The sequence below is a fragment of the Schistocerca serialis genome, chromosome 11 (genome assembly GCF_023864345.2).
Source record: "Schistocerca serialis cubense isolate TAMUIC-IGC-003099 chromosome 11, iqSchSeri2.2, whole genome shotgun sequence".
Classification (NCBI taxonomy): Eukaryota; Metazoa; Arthropoda; class Insecta; order Orthoptera; family Acrididae; genus Schistocerca; species Schistocerca serialis.
Window position 1 is genome coordinate 133,835,522 of NC_064648.1, and position 25,616 is coordinate 133,861,137.

At 45.9% G+C, this 25,616-nt stretch overlaps 2 protein-coding genes across 3 annotated transcripts in view; one reads left to right on the forward strand and one right to left on the reverse strand.

The window, feature by feature from the left end:
- LOC126427388 (immunoglobulin domain-containing protein oig-4-like) overlaps nt 1-21,345 on the forward strand; it is a 30,567-nt gene extending 9,222 nt beyond the window's left edge. For both annotated transcript variants that reach the window (XM_050089741.1, XM_050089742.1), the window contains exons 3-4: nt 15,159-15,308; nt 20,987-21,345. In XM_050089741.1, the coding sequence (XP_049945698.1) occupies nt 15,159-15,308; nt 20,987-21,145 (309 nt within the window). In that variant the 3' untranslated portion in view covers nt 21,146-21,345. The remainder of the gene's footprint in view (nt 1-15,158; nt 15,309-20,986) is intronic.
- LOC126427387 (procollagen-lysine,2-oxoglutarate 5-dioxygenase) overlaps nt 1-25,616 on the reverse strand; it is a 460,163-nt gene that overhangs the window by 156,470 nt on the left and 278,077 nt on the right. The window lies entirely within an intron of this gene.

Here is a 25,616-nt window from a genome sequence, read left to right on the forward strand (position 1 = left end):
GCACTCCTTAATTGACGGTAAACGTCACCTGCCATGGCACGTATACGACGACTTACAGTCCGCCGAGAACGAGTGGTAGGTCGAAACTGATTTGCACTCAGTGGGCAAAGTAACCCAGCAGCATCATTGATGCACTCCTTTATAAACTCACCTTCAGCAAATAGTTTTCCAGCTCTCGCTATTTTAAGCGCAATCTTATAACTTGCACGTACCGCTGGGCTATCATTGTTGTAGTCCTGAAAAATTGAAAACAGTGCTCCATAAAATGTTAAATCAGTTAGATGAGAGACATGACGAAAGAAAGTCGCAGATCTCTCGTGACAACGGCAACTACTACAAATTCAAATGGCTCTGAGCACCATGGGACTTAACTGCTGTGGTCATCAGTCCCCCTAGAACTTAGAACTACTTAAACCTAACTAACCTAAGGACATCACACACATCCATGCTCGAGGCAGGATTCGAACCTGCGACCATAGCGGTCCCGCGGTTCCAGACTGTAGTGCCTAGAACCGCTCGGCCACTCCGGCCGGCCAACTACGACAGATTCACCTGGTATCGTCAATTCGCTCTTCTTAAGCTCAGTCAATTCCCCATCCACTCAGAATCCAACAATAAATTGTTCTCGTCCTTGTGAAATTTATTATAATGGCGTTCAATACTAAACATCCGCTGACCAGCGAGAATACTGCCACATATTAAACCTTTCGAATTTTCACATTTTTCCACATAGAAAAAATGATCCCGCCATTCCTTTTTAAAAGATAGAAAATCTCCACTTCTCCGTTTCCTTGATTCACTCCGCATTTTCCGGTTCCTGAAATATAACGTTCACTGCGTAGTAGTCTCTTCGCATCAATGTCCGCAGCTTAGCCTGGTACTACACTGCCGCAACCTGCCGGCTGTCTCCACAGCCCCATTCGACGCCTGCACGCGAGCAGCACACGTGCAGCGCTGTGCGCTCATGAGCCACGTGCAACGTTTGCCCGCCCCTGGCTAGACTACGTCGGCGATTGCTGCGCAAACACTGTCTCCAGGTGCACGTACACCATAATTATTCTACCACGCAAACATTTGAGGTTACACTCGTCTGGAATGTTCCAGGTGGGGGGGGGGGGGGGGGGGCGGCCTCCACTGGGGCCAAAGTACACAATAACCCTACATCTACATCTATACTCCGCGAGCCACCTTACGGTGTGTGGCGGAGGGTACTTATTGTACCACTATCTGATCCCCCCTTCCCTGTTCCATTCACGAATTGTGCGTGGGAAGAACGACTGCTTGTAAGTCTCCGTATTTGCTCTAATTTCTCGGATCTTTTCGTTGTGATCATTACGCGAGATATATGTGGGCGGTAGTAATATGTTGCCCATCTCTTCCCGGAATGTGCTCTCTCGTAATTTCGATAATAAACCTCTCCGTATTGCGTAACGCCTTTCTTGAAGTGTCCGCCACTGGAGCTTGTTCAGCATCTCCGTAACGCTCTCGCGCTGACTAAATGTCCCCATGACGAATCGCGCTGCTTTTCGCTGGATCATGTCTATCTCTTCTATTAATCCAACCTGGTAAGGGTCCCATACTGATGAGCAATACTTAAGAATCGGACGAACAAGCGTTTTGTAAGCTACTTCTTTCGTCGATCAGTCACATTTTCTTAGAATTCTTCCTATGAATCTCAACCTGGCGCCTTCTTTTCCCACTATTTGTTTTATGTGATCATTCCACTTCAGATCGCTCCGGATAGTAACTCTTAAGTATTTTACGGTCGTTACCGCTTCCAATGATTTACCACCTATGGCATAATCGTACTGGAATGGATTTCTGCCCCTATGTATGCGCATTATATTACATTTATCTACGTTTAGGGAAAGCTGCCAGCTCTCGCACCATGCATTAATCCTCTGCAGGTCCTCCTGGAGTACGTACGAGTCTTCTGATGTTGCTACTTTCTTGTAGACAACCCTAGGTTCGGTGTGGGGCGGCGGTGGGGTGGATGGACTGCTGTGGTGTTGTGAACCACTGTTCCCGCACCCGGGTTCCCGGGTTCGATTGCCGGCGGGGTCACGGATTTTCTCTGCCTCGTGATGACTGGGTGTTGTGTGATGTCCTTGGGTTAGTTAGGTTTAAGTAGTTCTAAGTTCTAGGGGACTGATGACCATAGATGTTAAGCCCCTTAGTGCTCAGAGCCATTTGAACCATTTGTGAACCACTGAAGGCTACGGCAACGGCAGGGACGAAGCTTGCAAGATCCCCTCGCTTCTAAACTGATACTATTATTATTCAGCTTAGCCGCGAGTCCGTAGAGGGTATGGGACGTACAGTATGACTGGTCAGCATTTCCATCCGGAATTTGCGAGTGTAAGTCGCACCTTCCTCGATCCGCCTCGGTGGGTCGTGTCGTCGGACTTCCTCCTACCTGTGCAGGTCTCGTAAATGTCGTCCCGTGCAGATTCTTCATTGGCGCATTGGATGTCTCTGTCGGTGGAAGCCAATTAAGTGAAATTGCTGTCGATCAACTTTGGGGTATCTACACTCCTGGAAATTGAAATAAGAACACCGTGAATTCATTGTCCCAGGAAGGGGAAACTTTATTGACACATTCCTGGGGTCAGATACATCACATGATCACACTGACAGAACCACAGGCGCATAGACACAGGCAACAGAGCATGCACAATGTCGGCACTAGTACAGTGTATATCCACCTTTCGCAGCAATGCAGGCTGCTATTCTCCCATGGAGACGATCGTAGGGATGCTGGATGTAGTCCTGTGGAACGGCTTGCCATGCCATTTCCACCTGGCGCCTCAGTTGGACCAGCGTTCGTGCTGGACGTGCAGACCGCGTGAGACGACGCTTCATCCAGTCCCAAACATGCTCAATGGGGGACAGATCCGGAGATCTTGCTGGCCAGGGTAGTTGACTTACACCTTCTAGAGCACGTTGGGTGGCACGGGATACATGCGGACGTGCATTGTCCTGTTGGAACAGCAAGTTCCCTTGCCGGTCTATGAATGGTAGAACGATGGGTTCGATGACGGTTTGGATGTACCGTGCACTATTCAGTGTCCCCTCGACGATCACCAGTGGTGTACGGCCAGTGTAGGAGATCGCTCCCCACACCATGATGCCGGGTGTTGGCCCTGTGTGCCTCGGTCGTATGCAGTCCTGATTGTGGCGCTCACCTGCACGGCGCCAAACACGCATACGACCATCATTGGCACCAAGGCAGAAGCGACTCTCATCGCTGAAGACGACACGTCTCCATTCGTCCCTCCATTCACGCCTGTCGCGACACCACTGGAGGCGGGCTGCACGATGTTGGGGCGTGAGCGGAAGACGGCCTAACGGTGTGCGGGACCGTAGCCCAGCTTCATGGAGAAGGTTGCGAATGGTCCTCGCCGATACCCCAGGAGCAACAGTGTCCCTAATTTGCTGGGAAGTGGCGGTGCGGTCCCCTACGGCACTGCGTAGGATCCTACGGTCTTGGCGTGCATCCGTGCGTCGCTGCGGTCCGGTCCCAGGTCGACGGGCACGTGCACCTTCCGCCGACCACTGGCGACAACATCGATGTACTGTGGAGACCTCACGCCCCACGTGTTGAGCAATTCGGCGGTACGTCCACCCGGCCTCCCGCATGCCCACTATACGCCCTCGCTCAAAGTCCGTCAACTGCACATACGGTTCACGTCCACGCTGTCGCGGCATGCTACCAGTGTTAAAGACTGCGATGGAGCTCCGTATGCCACGGCAAACTGGCTGACACTGACGGCGGCGGTGCACTAATGCTGCGCAGCTAGCGCCATTCGACGGCCAACACCGCGGTTCCTGGTGTGTCCGCTGTGCCGTGCGTGTGATCATTGCTTGTACAGCCCTCTCGCAGTGTCCGGAACAAGTATGGTGGGTCTGACACACCGGTGTCAATGTCTTCTTTTTTCCATTTCCAGGAGTGTATTTACTCGTAATTAACATCCAGAATGCCGTAATATTACTTTTATTCCTATTAGATCAATAATGAAACACTCGTGTCACAAATTAGTCGTAACCGAGAGCACGGCTACCATCGAACAAGACAGGAAGAGCTCTTAACGCCGACTGCCGACTTTGGCGCGCAGTCCGTATCTCTTACTAGTTTCGTCACAGTTCGTGGATTTCCGATCGAGTTCGTACTTACGAAGACATGCATTTCTTAATGAACGCGTGTGAATTTTAACGAGGCAAAATTATGATAAATAGTTTTAAACATCCACAGGCTCTCCTAGTATTCGTGTTGTCATAAATGACTCTAATTATTAAATATAAATAAACAAAATCGGTAACTCTGGCGCCAATATGGCGGTACTTCCCGTCACGTATATTTCCCAGGCTGGCGCTTGTTGCTACGGTCCAGCGCCGAGCCCCACCCCACTACGCGCGAGATATGGTCGCTTCGTCACCTAGCCAGCCACCGTGGGAAATGCTCTCCGACTCATGGCCGGCTACGGACTACAGCACTTCCTATCGTGAATACATCAATGACAGACAATAATTTATTGAAACTGGTAAAAACGTCTTCCTCACGTAAGACGCACTTTACAAGCTTCTCTGTGGTTTCTAAGTCGCCAGGTCAACACACAATACACACACCCCTCCTAATATCGCGCCGGTCCTCCTTTTGCCCGGCGCACCGCAGAAACTCGACGCGGCACGGACTCGGCATGTCTACAGAGTTCCCCAGCAGAAATATTGAGCCATACTGCCTCTACACCCATCCACAACTGCGAAAATGTCGCTGCAAGATTTTGTGCACGAACTGACCTGTCGATTCTGTCCCGTATACCTTCGACGGAATTCGGGTCGGGTGATCAGGGTGGCCACATCATTCGTTCCAACTGCCCAGAATGTTTTTCGAAACAACTATGAACTGTTCTGTGATGATGCTTGGTTTGTGGGGCGCTGAACTGCGCGGTCATCAGCGCCCGTACAAAGCCCCAATTTTTACCCAGTCCAGTTTTCTCACGCAATCCAACTGAGCCACTGTCACGAATGATGATGTTGAAATAATGAGGACAACACAAACGCCCAGTCCCCAAGGAGAGAAACTGCACAACCCGGCCGGGAATCGAATCCGGGGCGCCGTGATCCCGAGGTTGCAACACTAGCCACTAGACCACCAGCTGCGGACGCGAACAGTTTTGGACCAGCAACACGACGCATTGTCATCCATAAAAATTCCATCGTCGTTTGCAAACATGAAGTTCACGAATGGCTGCAAATGATCTCCAAGTAGCGGAACATCCAAAGGAACCAGCCCATTCAATGTAAACACAGCCCACACCATTATGAAGCCACCAACAGCTTGCATAATGCCTTGTTGACAACTTGGGTCGACGGCTTTGTGGGGTCTGGCGCCACACTCGAACCCAGCATCGGGTCTCACCAACATCCTGACTGGTTAATTGAGAGGGTTTATGGGACCAAACAGTGAAATCATCAGTCCCGCGATTCCGAAGTTACTAACAGTGAAAGAGGGTCCGATAAAAGTAGACAGATCCAGGCAGGGGAGTCAAATTATAAATTTATGAAGTTAAAAGACATAGGCAAAAAAGATGAGACCAAGGCTAAAAACGGGAAAAAAGAGCGGTTTTCCCATGTGGGAGTAGTCATGCGGTCCCAGACAGAGAAGACATTAGTAGAGGTTCCAACCAGAACGACCCTGCCCCTGCTCCAGGAGTAAAGAAAAAGCCTATATCTGGAAATAAAACACCACTTTCATGGAGGAAACTGAGGACCAGTTCAACCATTCGTGAATCGACTGTTAATATTATACGAGGGTATTTCTGAAAGTAAAGATACACCGTACGCCAGAGGATCAGAAGAGTTTTGGCGAGCAAGTTGGTAACACTGGCGTTAACCTTGAACCGTTAGCTTTCTCCTCGCGATCGTTCGGCAGTTGAACGTTGCTTCTGGTTAGAGTAGGTCGTGTTTAAAATGGCTGCGCCGATTCAGAATCCCGCCAAATGCGAAGTGCGCTCCGTCATACAAAAGGTCAGCGACCAGCGGATATTCACAAAGAAGTTGTTTCTGTCTATGGCAACGTTATGAATCTACAAAATGTAACGAAATGGTGTCGTCATTCCTCTGAGGGTAGGACCGATGTTCATGACGAACAAAGAACAGTTTGGCCATCTGTGATCTCTGATGCCCTTCTTCGGAGAACGGAGGAAGCAATTCGTGCGAATAGACGTCTCACATTGAAAGATTTGCATCAGATCATACCGGACGTGTCAACGAAAAACTCTTTATGACATTGTGACTGTCACGATAGGGTACAGGAAATTGTGTGCGCACTGGGTTCCAAAACTGTTAACGGAAGAACACAAAAAGAAAAGGATGGGTTGTGCCCTCGACTTCCTCACACGCTATGCTGAAGCAGGTGATGAGTTCCTTGATCACAATGTGACAGGTGACGAGACGTGGGTTTATCACCATACACTTGAATCCGAGCAACAATTAATGCAATGGCGCCATTCGAATTCACCAAAAGCTAAGAAATACAAAACGTCGATTTCAGCGAAGGAAATAATGGCTTCTGGTTTTTGGGCCAGACAAGGAATTCTTATGCTGTAATTTACGGCTCCTGGAACGACAATTAATGCTGCTGCATATTGCCAGACTTTGAAACGTCTTTGAAGCGCAATTCAAAACAAACGCAGGGGAATGCTGACAAGTGACAACGCTCGGCCTCATACAGCGCTCGTAACCAAAGCACTACTCAAACAATTCAGACGGGACGTATTGGACCATCCGCCATACAGCCCGGACCTTGTGCCCACCGACTTCCACGTCTTCCGTTACCTGAAGTCACATCTTGGTGGAAAATCATTCCATGACGATGCAGAGATTGAAGATGAAGTTGAAATGTGGTTCCGACAACAGGTGGCAATCTTCTATGACTGTGGGATACAAAAGCTTGTTTGGATAACGGGGGTGATTATGTCGAAAAATAACAAATAATCCAGTTAATAAGGTGTAACTGACGTTTTCTAAATAAATGTTCTATTTAAGGACTGCGAGCCATTGTATTTTTACTTTTCGAAATGGCCTCGTAATTAAGGAACCTGGAGGACCGTACATAGTACGAAGGACTGAAAGAAGGGGACATTCCAGCGATATGTGGGATACAATCAGCGTGGCTCCACAACCACAATGTGCGAGTAGTTGGTTACACAGGAGGAAACAATTGGCGAGCCTGGTATGACCAAAGCGTAGACGGCATACAACAGTGGACCCCTTCTGAGGGTAGCGGAAGGAAGAGCGCAAAACTGCAGTGTTTATTACTGTGAGCAGGAGCGCACCAAACGTCATTCCACCTTTGGGTAAAGAGAGATTTGACGTAAATTCGCATATCTCCAGCTGGAGTCATGAAAGGAAATGGGGGGGTACGTAACTGCTTCTCTAGCCAAACGGTCAGCCAGTTCTCATCGACAGAAACCGGTACTCATCTGACTAGGCCACAGTACTCCAACCGTCTAGGGTCCAAACTAAAGCACGAACGGTGCTGTCGAGCGTTAAGCCGTCAGCACACGGACCCTGCATCCGAACGTTGAGCGTTGAGTGTGCCGGGTTTCTGACGTCATAGCGCGGAATAGCTCATTCGGGAGTCTTTCCGAACGTGCAGAGCAATATCTACCATGTCAGATATTCTGAGCGAGCGTCTGAGCGTTGACCAATCAGATGGCACAACGCCACCTACGTCACAAGCATGCCATCTCCCTTCAGTACAGAGTTGTGAGGCGCCATATTGGCATTTATTTCAAGCCTATATGTATATATGCCGTTCCTGAGCACCACAAATTGAGAATCACTGGAAAACCCGTTGTTAACTGTGTGATTTGTTGCAATAAAATAATGAGAGATATCATATTCGTGGCAAAAGAATTATTGTAACTTGCGTATTGTGAGAGTAGGCTATTTGAAGAGAGCGACAGACTGAAGATCCACCCAAAGCGCATTGTTCTCGGTACAATTTGTTATAATTAAATTTCAATTAGTAAAATAATTATCTATGATTAACGTTTTTAGCAAGGGCTAACACAATGTGATTAAATACAAGGCGTGTATTGTTGGTTTAATGTAATGAGCAGCATCTTTCTCCAGTAATGAGATTTTGTTGGGGCGGTGGTTTGCGTCCTAACACTTCCAAATTTTTTTACTAACAGTCGCGTTTTCATTAGGTTGTGATGCTTTATTATTAATTTAATATAAGTATATGCTATAATATTTGATGTTATCTAAATATAAATTTTTGAGGGGTGACTTTGTTCGATTGGGTTAATCTACAGGGCAGCTTGCGCTACTTGTATAAAGATATTTTGCTCCTTTTTCTTTTACGCTTCGTAATTCACATGTTGCAAAGATTCTGCTACTGGGTAGGAACAGTGATCAAGTAAGACTGACCTTGGGGTTTTACTAAAAATGTGGGAATGATGAAATAATGTATATTTTATGCGGAGAAGTATTCCAAATTTGTAACGCACTGTTTGTAATGGAACTTTTATAGGCCTGTTTCCTTATTGATTGGACATGGTACCTTCCTCTTCTTCGACGATGGAGGAAATGTGCCTTTTAATAGAGCTAACGTGGGAATTTTACGCTCGCCCGTTCAGTAAACGGTGTGATTTAGGAACTAGAAACATCCTACAACTGCTGCTGGAGTGCGTTGCGATGGCGTATACCACGTTGGAACCAACGTATCGTATGCACAAGTCGCATCGTTCCCGAGCGTTCAGCAGCACGTTGAACTTGGCACGCTCAACGTTAAGGCCGTCGCAGACAGACCGTGCTGTCGAATGTCAACATTGAGCGTGTCAAGTTCAACGTGCTGCTGAACGCTCGGGAACGATGCGACTTGTGCATACGATACGTTGGTTCCAACGTGGTATACGCCATCGCAACGCACTCCAGCAGCAGTTGTGGGATGTTTCTAGTTCCTAAATCACACCGTTTACTGAACGGGCGAGCGTAAAATTCCCACGTTAGCTCTATTAAAAGGCACATTTCCTCCATCGTCGAAGAAGAGGAAGGTACCATGTCCAATCAATAAGGAAACAGGCCTATAAAAGTTCCATTACAAACAGTGCGTTACAAATTTGGAATACTTCTCCGCATAAAATATACATTATTTCATCATTCCCACATTTTTAGTAAAACCCCAAGGTCAGTCTTACTTGATCACTGTTCCCACCCAGTAGCAGAATCTTTGCAACATGTGAATTACGAAGCGTAAAAGAAAAAGGAGCAAAATATCTTTATACAAGTAGCGCAAGATGTCCTGTAGATTAAGCCAATCGAACAAAGTCAGCCGGCCGAAGTGGCCGTGCGGTTAAAGGCGCTGCAGTCTGGAACCGCGAGACCGCTACGGTCGCAGGTTCGAATCCTGCCTCGGGCATGGATGTTTGTGATGTCCTTAGGTTAGTTAGGTTTAACTAGTTCTAAGTTCTAGGGGACTAATGACCTCAGCAGTTGAGTCCCATAGTGCTCAGAGCCATTTGAACCATTTTGAACAAAGTCACCCCTCAAAAAAAGGTGAGCTTATATTTACATAACATCAAACATTATAACATATATTTATATTAAACTAATAGTAAAGTATCAGAACATAATAAAAACGGGAATGTTGGGGAAAAAATTTGGAAGTGTTAAGACGCGAACCACCGCACTCATTGCTGGACAGAGATGCTACTCATTACGGTAAACCAACAACATGCTCCTTATTCATAGCCATATTGTGTTACCCCTTGCTAAAAACGTTAATCGTAGATGATTATGTTACTAATTGAAGTTTAACTATATCAAATTGTACCAAGAACAATGCATTTTGGGTGGATCTTCAGTGTGTCGCTGCCTTCAAATAGCCTACTCTCATAATACGCAAGTTACAATAATTCTTTTGCCACGAATGTGATGTTTCTCATTATTTATTGGAACGAATCACACAGCTAACAACGGTTTTTCCAGTGATTCTCAATTTGCTGGTGCTCAGAAACGGCATGTATACGTATAGGCTTGAAATGAATGCCAATATGGCGCCTCACAACTCTGTACTGAAGGGAGACGGCGTGCGTGTGACGTAGGTGGCGTTGTGCCGTCTCATTGGTCACTATCTGACATGTCAGATATTCTCTGCACGTTCGGAAAGACTCCCGAGCGTGCTATTCCACGCTATGACGTTAGAAACTCGGCACGCTCAACGCTCAACGTTCCGAACGTTAACGTTCAGTGTGCCGAGTTCAACGTGCCGCTGAACGCTCAGGAACGATGCGACACGTGCACACGGTACGTGGGTCCTAACATAGTATACGCGATCGCAACGCACTCCAGTGGCAGTTGACGGATGTTCCTAGTTCGTAAATCACACTGTTTACTCAACGGGCGCGCGTAAAATTCCCACGTTAGCTCTATTAAAACGCACATTTCCTCGGTTGTTCATATCCTAGTCACGTTGTTCTATAGGCAATATACACAAATAAAAAATTCAGTATCGATGTACATGTTTTAAGACAAAAAGGAAAGTACCATGTCCAATCAATAAAGACATAAAAGTTCCATTACAAACAGTGCGACACAAATTAGCAATAGCTCTCCACATAAGATAAACACTGTTTTATCTTCCCCACATTTTAGTAAAACCCTAAAGTCATTCTTACTTGATCACTGTTCCTACATAGCAGCAGAAACTTTACAACATGTAAATCACGAAACTCAAAATTAAAAGGAACGAAATATCTTTATACAAGTAGCGCAAAGCTGTTCTGAAGATTAAGCCAATCGAACAAACTCACTCCTCAAAAAAAGGTGGACTTACATTTACATAACATTAAATATTGTAGTATATACTCACATTAAACTAATAACAAAGCACCAGAACGTATTATATACGCGAATATTATGAAAAAAATATTAAGATTTGGCGACATACGAACCATCGTCAGATTACATATCAGGTCTTGAATCATCGACGGTACTCACTATGCTAATGTAACAACAATTCGTTAAGACCCCCATTATAAGATGTTTGCTGAATGCTTTAATCGTAGCTATGTTACTAATTGAAATTTAATTATGACAAATTGTAGCAAGAACAATGCGTTTTTGGTGGATCCTCAGTGTGTCGCTACCTTCAAATGATATGCACTCTCTTCTGGAAATGCGACAGTCATGTTGCACAATGGTCTCAGCGGGCGACGAAATGTGTCTTACTTTCGTATGTATCTTCACAGTTTAACGCATCGGTTTGATACTATTGATTCATTTCTTTAGAACAGCGGTTCCCAACCTGAGAATAATTACCCCCTGAGGGGTAAGACGAAATTTTCTGAGGGGTAATGTTAAATGCCGTGTGGCTAGGGCCTCCCGTCGGGTACACCGTTCGCCTGGTGCAGGTCTTTCGATTTGACGGCACTTCGGCGACTTGCGCGTCGATGGGGATGAAATGATGATGATATGGACAACACGACACCAAGTCCCTGAGCGGAGAAAAACTCCGACCCGGCCGGGAATCAAACCCGGGCCCTGAGGATGGAGATTCCGTCGCGCTGACCACTCAGCTATCGAGGGCGGACCTTCTGAGGGGTAAAAACTAAAGGATTCGATTCTGTTTCAGTCACTAAACTAAATTGTTTTCAGAAGATCTATTATCACAATTTTGTATGATTCTAACATCGACTATAAGTTATCAATAGTTACTTTTTCTAAATTAGTAGCATTAATGCGGTGGAGATTCCGGCTTCTTCGCATAGTCCACCCACTACACACGTGTGTTGTGTTTTCTCCCATACATTGCTAATGATAAAAATGAGACACAAGAGTCGAGGGGCATGAAAGGGAAGCAGTGGTTGGGAAAGGAGTGAGACAGGGTTGTAGCCTCTCCCCGATGTTATTCAATCTGTATATTGAGCAAGCAGTAAAGGAAACAAAAGAAAAATTCGGAGTAGGTATTAAAATTCATGGAGAAGTAAAAACTTTGAGGTTCGCAGATTACATTGTAATTCTGTCAGAGACAGCAAAGGACTTGGAAGAGCAGTTGAACGGAATGGACAGTGTCTTGAAAGGAGGATATAAGATGAACATCAACAAAAGCAAAACGAGGATAATGGAATGTAGTCAAATTAAGTCGGGTGATGCTGAGGGAATTAGATTAGGAAATGAGACACATAAAGTAGTAAAGGAGTTTTGCTATTTAGGGAGTAAAATAACTGATGATGGTCGAAGTAGAGAGGATATAAAATGTAGACTGGCAATGGCAAGGAAAGCGTTTCTGAAGAAAAGAAATTTGTTAACATCGAGTATAGATTTAAGTGTCAGGAAGTCGTTTCTGAAAGTATTTGTATGGAGGGTAGCTTGGACAAGAAGAGAATAGAAGCTTTCAAAATGTGGTGCTACAGAAGAATGCTGAAGATTAGATGGGTAGATCACATAACTAATGAGGAAGTATTGAATAGGATTGGGGAGAAGAGAAGTTTGTGGCACAACTTGACTAGAAGAAGGGATCGGTTGGTAGGACACGTTTTGAGGCATCAAGGGATCACAAATTTAGCATTGGAGGGCACCGTGGAGGGTAAAAATCGTAGAGGGAGACCACGAGATGAATACACTAAGCAGATTCAGAAGGATGTAGGTTGCAGTAGGTACTGGGAGATGAAGAAACTTGCAGAGGATAGAGTAGCATGGAGAGCTGCATCAAACCAGTCTCAGGACTGAAGACCACAACAACAACAACATACCTAAAAAATGCTAAATAGTTCAAGAAAATATCTTCTTCAAGTTGTAGAGCGTACCTGCAACAGACCATAAACTGCTTCATAGCTCGTGTCGAAACAAATGAATTATTTGACAGTACGACACAGCAGTAATTACATAGGGGCTACTATAGTGCTGAACCTGTATTACTGTTCTTATTATTATTACTACTAGTGGCTGTGATCAGACGCAACGGATTGACAGCATGAGGTTGTGCAATTTCTGCCAGTTCAGGAGTCATTTACTAGCAGTAAGTACAGTGTACATGAACCTGTTTGATTTTAAATGAGGTTGCAATGTGCAGTTGAAGCAAGTGCCGCAAAGGAGAGAATTAATGGAGGGGAAGCATGTTTTGTAACAAGTGTCTACCCTCACTGTGAATAATTACCTTTCTCATCTGGGAAGGAGTTGTGGGTAGCACTAGCAATACACCACATTCTAACACGCACACACACGCAAACTAAATAGACAGGTAGAGCGTATACACTTGTTACAAAACATGCTTCCCCTGCATTATCGTCTCCATTGTAGGACTTGCTAGATGTGCACACTGCAGCCCCATTTAAAATCAGATTCACCTGTGTGCACTGCACTTACTGTTTTTGAATCACTTGATTGCTGGGCCCTTTACTACTGAACTACTACAAATTGGACGACTTCAACTGATAATGCTTTCTGTCTAACCAGTCTAATAATAATAATAATAATAATGGATGATCTAAAACTACTGTCAGCAAGAAATCAACAACTCAACCAATTACTAAAGATAACAGAAGTATTCAGCAATGATATAAATATGGCTTTCGGAACAGACAAATGTAAGAAAAATAGCATATTCAAGGGAAAACACACTAAACAAGAAGATTACTTATTGAATAACCACAGCAATCTGCATAGAAGCGATGGAAAAAACAGATGCCTATAAATATCTAGGATACAGGCAAAAAATAGTAATAGATAATACAAATATTAAAAAAGAACTAAAAGAAAAATATAGACAAAGACTAACAAAAATACTGAAAACAGAATTGACAGCAAGAAACAAGACAAAAGCTATAAATACTTACGCTATGGTTTTTGTGGCTACGAACACGCTGAAGTCGTTTCTTCAATTTCTGAAGAGTAGCACAATACACTTCAGAGTTGATCGTTTGACCATGGGGAAGGACATCGAACAGAATAACCCCTTCAGCGTCCCAGAAGACTGTAACCATGACTTTACCGGCTGAGGGTATGGCTTTAAACTTTTTCTTGGTAGGGGAGTGGGTGTGGCGCCACTCCATTGATTGCCGTTTTGTTTCAGGTTCGAAGTGATGAACCCATGTTTCATCGCCTGTAACAATCTTTGACAAGAAATTGTCACCCTCAGCCACATGACGAGCAAGCAATTCCGCACAGATGGTTCTTCTTTGCTCTTTATGGTGTTCGGTTAGACAACGAGGGACCCAGCGGGAACGAACCTTTGGATATCCCAACTGGTGAACAATTGTGACAGCACTACCAACAGAGATGTCAAGTTGAGCACTGAGTTGTTTGATTGTGATCCGTCGATCATCTCGAACGAGAGTGTTCGCACGCTCCGCCATTGCAGGAGTCACAGCTGTGCACGGCCGTATGTCTCACTTTCATCATTAGTAGTGTATGGGACAAAGCACAACATGTGTGTTAGTGGGTCGACTGTGTAAGGAACCTGTAACCTCCATCACAATACTGCTGCTAATTGAGTAAAAGAAATTATTCATAACTTACATAATTAATATTAGAGGCTTACAAAATTGCGATAACAGCAATGGTCTTTGAAAAATAATTTAGTTTCGTGACTGAAACAGAATCGAATTGTTCAGCTCTTACCCCACAGAAAATGTCATTTCACATCTCAGCAGGTAATCACGCCCACGTACCATTGTATTACAGTAAGGGGGCGATTTCCGTGGTTAGGATGTGGACCCCTTATTGCGCTTGCAAAAAAGCCAAATGTTCATAGTTACCAAAACATTTTCCAGCATTGTGTATTGGTTATAGCAGAGCACAGTTCGAAGACAATGACCGATCACAGCAGCATGATAATCCATCCTACCATAAAGCAGGCAATGGTCTGTGGACAGTGACGTTCCAGGAAAGCACTCCCCTGCCTAGAGTCCCGGGACGAGTTGGAAAATCGACCTCGCCACACATTGCAGCATCCAACAACACTGCCTTGTCTGGTTCTGGCTCCACAGACACTGTAACGCCTCACTCAAAGAGTCCCCAGCAGAGTTCAAGCCTTCATAAAAGCAAAGGGCAGACACAGCCCATATAACTTTCTACTGGTAGGGGTACAAATACATTTCAACAGGTAGTGTTCATTCGCAGTTAGTGTACCCCCTGTCAATTTCCAGGGGGCCAAGATTCTGGACTGGTCCCACTTCGACTACGAGTACACGCTGGGCCACAAGATCGTCTTCCTGTGCCGCGCCAAGGGCAACCCGCGGCCGACCATCACCTGGTTCAAGGACGGCACCGAGCTCTACTCGCACAACTACTTGCACGTAAGTACCCCAACCTCGCTACCAACATAAAAAAGAAGTACACGTTAAAAAATGAGGTAATTCCACCAGCTGTATCAAGGTGTTGGTTTCATTGGCACTAGTTTCGATCTACATTTACATCTACATTTATACTCCGCAAGCCACCCAACGGTGTGTGGCGGAGGGCACTTTACGTGCCACTGTCATTACCTCCCTTTCCTGTTCCAGTCGCGTACGGTTCGAGGGAAGAACGACTGCCGGAAAGCATCCGTGCGCGCTCGAATCTCTCTAACTTTACATTCGTGGTCTCCTCGGGAGGTATAAGTAGGGGGAAGCAATATATTCGATACCTCATCCAGAAACGCACCCTCTCGAAACCTGGACAGCAAGCTACACCGCGATGCAGAGCGCCTCTCTTGCAGAGTCTGCCACTCGAGTTTGCCAAATAATCCTGTGACGAAACGCGCCGCTCTTCTTTGGATCTTCTCTATCTCCTCCGTCAACCCGATCTGGTACGGATCCCACACTGATGAGCAATACTTGAGTATAGGTCGAACTAGTGTTTTGTAAGCCACCTCCTTTGTTGTTGGACTACATTTTCTAAGGACTCTGCCAATGAATCTCAACGTGGCACCCGCCTTACCAACAATTAATTTTATATGATCATTCCACTTCAAATCGTTCCGCACGCATACTCCCAGATAATTTACAAAAGTAACTGCTACCAGTGTTTGCTCCGCTATCATATAATCATACAGTAAAGGATCCTTCTTTCTATGTATTCGCAATACATTACATTTGTCTATGCTAAGGGTCAGTTGCCACTCCCTGCACCAAGTGCCTATCCGCTGCAGATCTTCCTGCATTTCGCTACAATTTTCTAATGCTGCAACTTCTCTGTATACTACAGCATCATCCGCGAAAAGCCGCATGGAACTTCCGACACTATCTACTAACTCATTTATATATATTGTGAAAAGCAATGGTCCCATAACACTTCCCTGTGGCACGCCAGAGGTTACTTTAACGTCTGTAGACGTCTCTCCATTGAGAACAACATGCTGCATTCTGTTTGCTAAATACTCTTCAATCCAGCCACACAGCTGGTCTGATATTCCGTAGGCTCTTACTTTGTTTATCAGGTGACAGTGCGGAACTGTATTGAACGCCTTCTGGAAGTCAAGGAAAATGGCATCTACCTGGGAGCCTGTATCTAATGTTTTCTGGGTCTCATGAACAAATAAAGCGAGTTTGGTGTCACACGATCGCTGTTTCCGGCGTCCATGTTGATTCCTACGGAGTAGATTCTAGGTTTCCAAAAACGACATGATACTCGAGCAAAAAACATGTTCTAAAATTCTGCAACAGATCGACGTCAGAGATATAGGTCTATAGTTTTGCGCATCTGCTCGACGACCCTTCTTGAAGACTGGGACTACCTGTGCTCTTTTCCAATCATTTGGAACCTTCCGTTCCTCTAGAGACTTGCGGTACACGGCTGTTAGAAGGGGGCAAGTTCTTTCGCGTACTCTGTGTAGAATCGAATTGGTATCCCGTCAGGTTCAGTGGACTTTCCTCTGTTGAGTGATTCCAGTTGCTTTTCTATTCTTTGGACACTTATTTCGATGTCAGCCATTATTTCGTTTGTGCGAGGATTTAGAGAAGGAACTGTTCTAAGATAAGAACAAACAACAATGCCGAGGAGATGTAGCCACTGACCATTAGTAGACTGATGTGTTGTGTGGCATTCACAATCTTTTACCCGCACCAAGAAATTACTATGTTTTATACCACAACATAACTACAGGGACAGGTGGAAAAAAATATACGCAAGGACGCACTGCTTGAAAGAAAGTAAGGGATGCGTGACTGCTGTGTACAGACGCAGGAGGAGCTGGCCACTGTTCGCGAACAGCTGAGCATGTTGATGGCCGCGGTCAGCCGTCTTCAGGCTGCTGCCTCGGAGTGTAGCGGCTGTGGGAAGTCCGGTGCGTCGCAAGGTACACCCCAGGTGTTACACGCTTCACCCACTGTCCCTGCTGTCGAGACATCTTCGCGGGTACCGGGCACGGTTGGGCCACCCTCTCCCCAAGGGGAGTCGCTGGTTCAGCAGCGTTTGCGGCGTACGAGGCGGAGGGTAAATGTGGAGGCTGGCCGTGAGGCATTGCCCGCTCTGCCTGTGAGTGGACATGTGGCCGCTCCTTCGGCGAGGTCCGAGCAGGCACACGGGGGGAGGGGTTTATTAGTTATTGGGAGCTCCAACGTTAGGCGGGTGATGGAGCCCCTTAGGGAAATAGCGGGAAGGTCGGGGAAGGAGGCCAGTGTTCACTCTGTCTGCTTGCCCGGGGGGGTCTCATCCGAGATGTGGAGGAGGCCCTGCCGGCGGCCATAGAGAGCACTGGGTGCACCCGACTGCAAATTGTTGCTCATGTCGGCACCAATGACTCCTGCCGTCTGGGTTCAGAGGTCATCCTCAGTTTGAACACGCCTATCTCACCACTGACTACTAGTGTCAGACACATACGGTTACTGTCAACAAGTATCGGCCTGAAGATGATGTTGTAACAACATCGAAACTAGTTGCCAATAAAACCAACACCTTAATACAGCTGGAGGAATTACGTGATTTTTTTAACGTACATTATACCAGCTGACGTCGTAAGTCGTCCATTTTAATGATGGATATACGAAGATTTAAAAAAGAAGAGTCGTGAAAACTGGCTTACTTAACGACTTTTCATGCATTGCGACAACAACAGTTGGGATCTATACATCATTCTACGAGGGCCGTTCAGAAAGTAACCTCCGGTTGATTTAAAAAAATACACCAAGTTAAATAAAAATATTTTAATATATACATCTTACAACTACATCTTTGCACTATTTTTCTACATAGTCTCCATAGCGATTGAGGCACTTATCGTATCTCTTCACAAGCTTTGAAATTCCTTCTGCATAAAAATCACCCGCTTGTGCCTGGAGCCAGCCTGTGACCGCATCTTTGGGCTCTTCGTCGTCATCAAACCGCTGTGACCCGAGCCATTTCTTCAAATGCATGAAGAGGTGATAACCACTTGGCGCCAGGTCTGGGCTGTAAGGTGGATGGTTGATAACGTCCCACTTGAAGGACCCAAGAAGGGCCGTTGTTCTGCGAGCAGAGTGAGGACGGGCGTTATCGTGCAAAAAAACGATACCGGAAGTCAGCATACCACGGCGTTTGTTCTGTATAGCCCGTCGTAACATTTTTATTGTTTCACAGTACACGTCTTGATTAATGGTCGTACCACGTTCCATGAATTCAACCAACAACACCCCTTTGGCATCCCAAAACACCGTTGCCATCGGTTTTCTGGCAGAAAAATCTTGCGAGGCTTTTCTTTGTTTGGTAGGCGAATTTGAATGTGCCCACATCTTTGATTGTTCTTTTGTCTCAGGGTTCACGTACTTAATCCAGGTTTCGTCACCGGTCACGTTTCTGTTTAACAATGGTTCTCCTTCGTCCTCATAACGGGACAGAAAGTCTAATGCAGAGGCCATTCTTTGAGTTTTGTGGTGGTCGGTAAGAATTTTGGGCACCCATCGTGCACAGAGCTTACGGTAACCCAATCTTGCTGTCACTATCTCGTACAAGAGAGTCTTAGAAATCTGTGGAAAACCAGTAGACAACTCCGACATTGAGAAACGTCGATTTTCACGAACTTTTGCATCAACTGTCTTGACGAGTTCGTCAGTCACCAATGATCTACCACTCCTCTCTTCATCATGAACGTTTTCTCGTCCACTTCTAAATAAACGTACCCATTCACGGACAACTCCTTCACTCATAACTCTTGGTCCGTACACGGCACGAAGCTCACGATGAATAGCTGCTGCAGAATATCCTTTGGCTGTAAAAAACCTTATGACAGCACGCACTTCACATTTGGCGGGGTTTTCTATTGCAGCACACATTTCAAACTGCCACAAAAACTAAACTAGCGCAGGTACGACGTTCACTCGACCACGGCTTGGTGCCGACTGACCTGTTGAGTGCGTGAACGCACAGATGGCGTCGCTACTCCCCCCACAACCCGCACTGTGACCAATCGGAGGTTACTTTCTGAACCGCCCTCGTATATACACTATGTCATCAAAAGTATCCGGACACCTAGTTGAAAATGACTTACAAGTTCGTGGTGCCATCCATCGGTAATGCTGGAATTCGATATGGTGTTGCCTTGATCACAGCTTCCACTCGCAGGCACACGTTCAATCAGGTGCTGGAAGGTTTCTTGGGGAATGGCAGCCTATTCTTCACGGAGTGCTGCACTGAATAGAGGTATCAATGTCGGTCGGTGAGGCCTGGCACGAAGTCGGCGTTCCAAAACATCCCAAAGGTCTTCCATAGGATTCAGTTCAGGACTCTGTGCAGGCCATTCCATTACAGGGATGTTATTGTCGTGTAACCACTCCACTACAGGCCGTGCATTATGAACAGGTGCTCCATCGTGTTGAAACGTGCGATCGCCTTCCCGAATTGCTCTTCAACAGTGGAAAGCAAGAAGGCGCATAAAACATCATTGTAGGCCTGTGCTGTGATAGTGACACGCAAAACAACAAGTAGTGCAAGCCCCCTCCACGAAAAACACAACCACACCACCCCCTTACGAATTTTACTGTTGGCACTACACATGCTGGCAGATGACGTTCGCTGGGCAGTATTGTTTACGTGATCGTGTGTCAATTTTCAAAGTTCAGGCACTCACACATAATCAACTTCGATCTCCAAAATTCCAGGGCATTTTCAGATTTGCTTGGACATATGCAGGATTTGACGGTCTACACACGGATAAATTTGAAAACGTTAAAAACATACGTTTTGACAGAGCACAGGGAAAAGTGTGCGACTGTGAAACTGTTGCATTCATTTGTTGCAGTTTATGTGACAAACTCGTACGTTTTCATCACTTTTTTGGGAGTGATTATCACATCCACAAGAAAACCGAAATCGGGCAAGGTAGAAGAATCTTTTTACCCATTCACCAAGAGTACAAGTTAGGTGGGTCGACAACATATTCCTGTCATGTGACGCACATGCCGTCACCAGTGTCGTATAGAATATATCAGACGTGTTTTCCTGTGGAGGAATCGGTTGACCTACGACCTTGCGATCAAATGTTTTCGGTTCCCGTTGGGGAGACACGTCCTTTCGTGCACTAATCGCACTGTTATGCGGTGCGGTCGCAAAACACAGACACTAAACTTATTACAGTGAACAGAGACGTCAATGAACGAACTGACAGGTCATAACTTTGCGAAAATAAAGAAAGTAAACCTTTCACTCGAGGGAAGACTTGAACCAAGGACCTCTCGTTCCGCAGCTGCTCGCGCTAACCACAGACCATGGTGCTCCTGATCTCACACTATCCTGGTTTTTGCCTATCTTGCGCATGAACTACTCAGTTTGTATATTTTGCTTATTTTTTTTTTTTTCATAGTTCCACACAACTTCTTCCTGTTTTCTCGATTGATCTGTGTTCAGTTTTCAAGGCCTATCCACTGTGCGAACTTATAACTAAATCTGAGGGGGGTGCGATGGGGAGGTTCCCTTGTAAGAGGCATAGTCAACAAGTCAAATAACTCATCTTCCTTCTTGAAACAGTACATACAATGGCTATTTTCGGGTGTCAGTAACTGCACTAATCTCGCGCTTTCGACAGGTTCACGAGTGGCGCATCGGTAAGGACCAGGTGAAGTCAAAACTGGAGATCGACCCCGCGACCCAGATGGACGCGGGCGTGTACGAGTGCTCTGCAGACAACATGTACTCCGTAGACAGGCGCAGCTTCAAGACGGACTTCAGCATCGCCTTCGACTAGCCTCTGCCGGAGCCACGCGGTCGACCAGCTTCAAATAGACTGAGCAAAGTTGTGCACTGTAATGCCTCAAACAAGTTATAACAAATTGCATAGCATACACAACAGTACTGTACAATAAGTGTTGCTGAATGTGAAGTACTTCAAAAAAATTGTAAATATAAAGAATATATAAAAAGATTAAAAAGTGAATCACAAAACAACTAATACCACAGTCTTTACCAAACACAGCCTCTAAAACAAAATTTATGTCCAAAATTTCTGAATCTTCTTCTATCCCCACAGTGTCTGGATGTTCAGACTTCTCTCAGGGACTGCTGTGGTGATTGTGACTCAGTTTTCACTAATAGACGGACTGATTCACGAGGAAGGTTTGTTTATAAAATTTATAAATATTTGATGCAAAATGGCAAAACTACGATGAATTATAGTCGACTCCTCTGCGAAAAATATGCCATTGCCATTTAACAGTGAATGGCAGAACTCCCTGTAATCATCCCTACAGCCAAAGGCCATCCGACTCCAGCGCCAGTCTGGCACAGTTACTACTAACGGGAGGCCTGTGTGAGCTACCGCCGAGTTACTAAGTGATCTGCGATGCTGGACGTATCAGATACTGATCTGGTAAGTGAGATTTTTGGCAAAGAGTTAACGTGTAAGGGGAATACAGGAACAAGTCACACAGAAAATGTAGCTCAGACCAAAACGGTACTCCAGTTGCGTGGGCCGTGCTGAGCAGTAGCTCACAGCTCCGGAAAGCTTTTGACACCGTTCCTCACAAGCAACTTCTAATCAAGCTGCGGGCCTACGGGGTATCGTCTCAGCTGTGCGACTGGATTCGTGATTTCCTGTCAGGAAGGTCGCAGTTCGTAGTAATAGACGGCAAATCATCGAGTAAAACTGAAGTGATATCAGGTGTTCCCCAGGGAAGCGCCCTGGGACCTCTGCTGTTCCTGATCTATGTAAATGACCTGGGTGACGATCTGAGCAGTTCTCTTAGGTTGTTCGCAGATGATGCTGTAATTTACCGTCTAGTAAGGTCATCCGAAGACCAGTATCAGTTGCAAAGCGATTTAGAAAAGATTTCTGTATGGTGTGGCAGGTGGCAGTTGACGCTAAATAACGAAAAGTGTGAGGTTATCCACATGAGTTACAAAAGAAATCCGTTGGAATTCGATTACTCGATAAGTCGTACAATTCTCAAGGCTGTCAATTCAACTAAGTACCTGGGTGTAAAAATTACGAACAACTTCAGTTGGAAAGACCACATAGATAATATTGTGGGGAAGACGTGCCAAAGGTTGCGTTTCATTGGCAGGACACTTAGAAGATGCAACAAGTCCACTAAAGAGACAGCTTACACTACACTTGTTCGTTCTCTGTTAGAATATTGCTGCGCGGTGTGGGATCCTTACCAGGTGGGATTGACGGATGACATCGAAAGGGCAGCTCGTTTTGTATTATCACGTAATAGGGGAGAGAGTGTGGCAGATATGATACGCGAATTGGGATGGAAGTCATTAAAGCAAAGACGTTTTTCGTCGGGGCGAGATCTATTTACGAAATTTCAGTCACCAACTTTCTCTTCCGAATGCGAAAATATTTTGTTGAGCCCGACCTACATAGGTAGGAATGATCATCAAAATAAAATAAGAGAAATCAGAGCTCGAACAGAAAGGTTTCGGTGTTCGTTTTTCCCGCGCGCTGTTCGGGAGTGGAATGGTAGAGAGATAGTATGATTGTGGTTCGATGAACTCTCTGCCAAGCACTTAAATGTGAATTGCAGAGTAATCATGTAGCTGTAGAGGACACAGAGGATAGCGCGACAGCAGAGACTTATCTCTGGCACGGCTCCCGCCAGACACATTCTCAACGTATTGTGCCGCACTACATTCGTAGTGCCCCCGCCCATTATACTCATTACTCGCGGCTTTTCGCCGATTCTCGTAAGAGTTCGGGCACTCTTTGTGCATCCGCACAGAAGAAGATGGTCAAATGGCCGGTAAGCCTTTACCAAACGAAAGGGTTGGTATGTTGATAGACGCACAAACACACACACAAAATTCGAGCTTTCGCAACCTAAGGTTGCTTCATCAGGGAAGAGGGAAGGAGAGGGAAAGACGAAAGGATGTGGGTTTTAAGGGAGAGGGTAAGGAGTCATTCCAATGCCGGGAGCAGAAAGACTTACCTTAGGCAGAGAAAAGAACAGGTATACACTCGCAGACACGCACATTTACAGACACAAGCAGACATATATGACATGTTCGAAAGAACTGATACTATCTTGATATATATATATATATATATATATATATATATATATATATATATATATATATATATATATATATATATATATAGTTAAGGCTCACCGGCCATTTGACCATCTTCTTCTGTGCGGATGCACAAAGAGTGCCCGAACTCTTACGGGAATCGGCGAAAAGCCGCGAGTAATGAGTATAATGGGCGGGGGCACTATGAATGTAGTGCGGGACAATAAGTTCAGAATGTGTGTCTCACGGGAGCCATTCCAGAGATAAGTCCCTGCAGTCGCACTATCCTCTGTGCCCTCGGTGGCTCAGATGGATACAGCGTCTGCCATGTAAGCAGGAGATCCCGAGTTCGAGTCCAGGTCGGGGCACACGCTTTTACCTGTCCCCCTTGACATATATCAACGCCTGTAAGCAGCTGAGCGCAGTCATTTCAGTGTAATTTTTTTTCTAAAAATAATTTTGTTTGTAACAGGAAACAAACCGATGCTTTCTGTTGACGCTAAACTTCCCATGAAAGATGGGACAGTTGAGACAACTCCAGGTAACATTGCAAAAACAAAGCGAAAAATATCTGCTGAAACACCACAACGAACGCACCTAACGATTGTCAGCAGGTATACCCGGTTAATGTATAAGGGGCATTCAGATGAAACCCGATCACTAGTGTAAAGTAACAGTAACAATTTTATTAACTTAAAAATGTAGGTATACACAGTATGCATACTCAAAAATAGTCGCCAAAACTGTTGGCACATTTATCCCATTGCGACACTAGCCGGTCGATTCCATCCTTGAAGAAGCTAGTAGGCTGCTGTGGGATCCAGGCCTGGACCCAGTCACTTCGTCATCCGTAGCGAATCGATGTCTGAGAATAGCTTGTTTTAGAGGTCCAGACACGTGGAAGGTCGGGACTGTGCGGTGGATGTTCCAGCGTTTCCCACCAAAACTGCTGCAATGTCGTCTTCACCGCATTGGCTGTTGTGTGGGCGGGCATTATCACGCAGGAGGATAACGCCACTGGACAACACGCCTCGGCGTTTCGACTCGATGGCTCGTCTAAGGCTCTGTAAAATGGCTTGATAACGCTGGCCATTGATGGTGGTTCCCCGTCCCAGGAACTCGACAACCAGTGGGTCCTTGTGGTCAAAAAAGGAGGACATCATGCCGTTACCAGAACTGGTGCGCACGACCTTTGATTTCTTTGGAGGTGCTGAAGTCGCACGTCTCCACAGCTCGCTCTGACGCTCGCTTTCCGGTTGTAGCGGGACTTTGAACTTCGCCGCGCTACACTCGTTCCCTCAGATGTAAATTATACCGCCGCAACGGTATGAGCGCTCGACGGCAGAGAAAATACACTGCTGGCCACCGTAAATGCAACACCAAGAAAGACAAGAGGTATCACAACAAAATTTATTTTGTAGATAACATGTTGACCAAGTATCAAATGATTACGCTTACAGACGTCTGTGACATGTGGTTCCTGCCAGAATCAGTAGCCAGAGTAGCCGCCATTGTTGGAGATCACCGCTGCCACACGTCTCGGCATTGAGTCAAAGAGACGTTGGATGTGTTCCTGGGGTACAGCAGCCCAAGCAGCTTCCACACGCTGCCAAAGATCATCTGGTGTGGCAGCTGGGGATGTAATCTGGGTCACTCGTTGAGCAACCGTGGACCACATGTTTTCTATCGGCGAAAGATCTGGAGAGCGAACCGGCCAGGGAAGCAATTCAATCTGGTTATTGACGAAGAACCTTTGGACAATGCGTGCCACGTGTGGTCGCGCATTATCCTGTTGAAATATGGCTGTGGCCGAGCCCTGAAGGTAAGGAAGGACAACTGGCTCCAGCACCTCGGATATGTAGCGCCGGCTATTTAAAGTACCGGCAATGCGTACTAGAGGCGTGCGAGAGTAATATCCAATACCGCCCCATACCATAATATCCGGTGCAAGACCAGTGTGGCGGTGCATAATGCAGCTGTCCAGCATCCTCTCTCCACGGTGTCTCCACACTCGAATCCGACCATCGTGGTGCTGCAGACAGAAGCGTGCCTCGTCAGTAAAGACAACGTCATTCCATTCTGCCGTCCACATCCGTCTGTCATCACACCATTGGCGACGGAGACGTCTGTGGTTCTGCGTCAATGGTAGACGAAGCAATGGACGTCTTGCGGACAGACCACTCTGCTGTAAACGGCGTCGA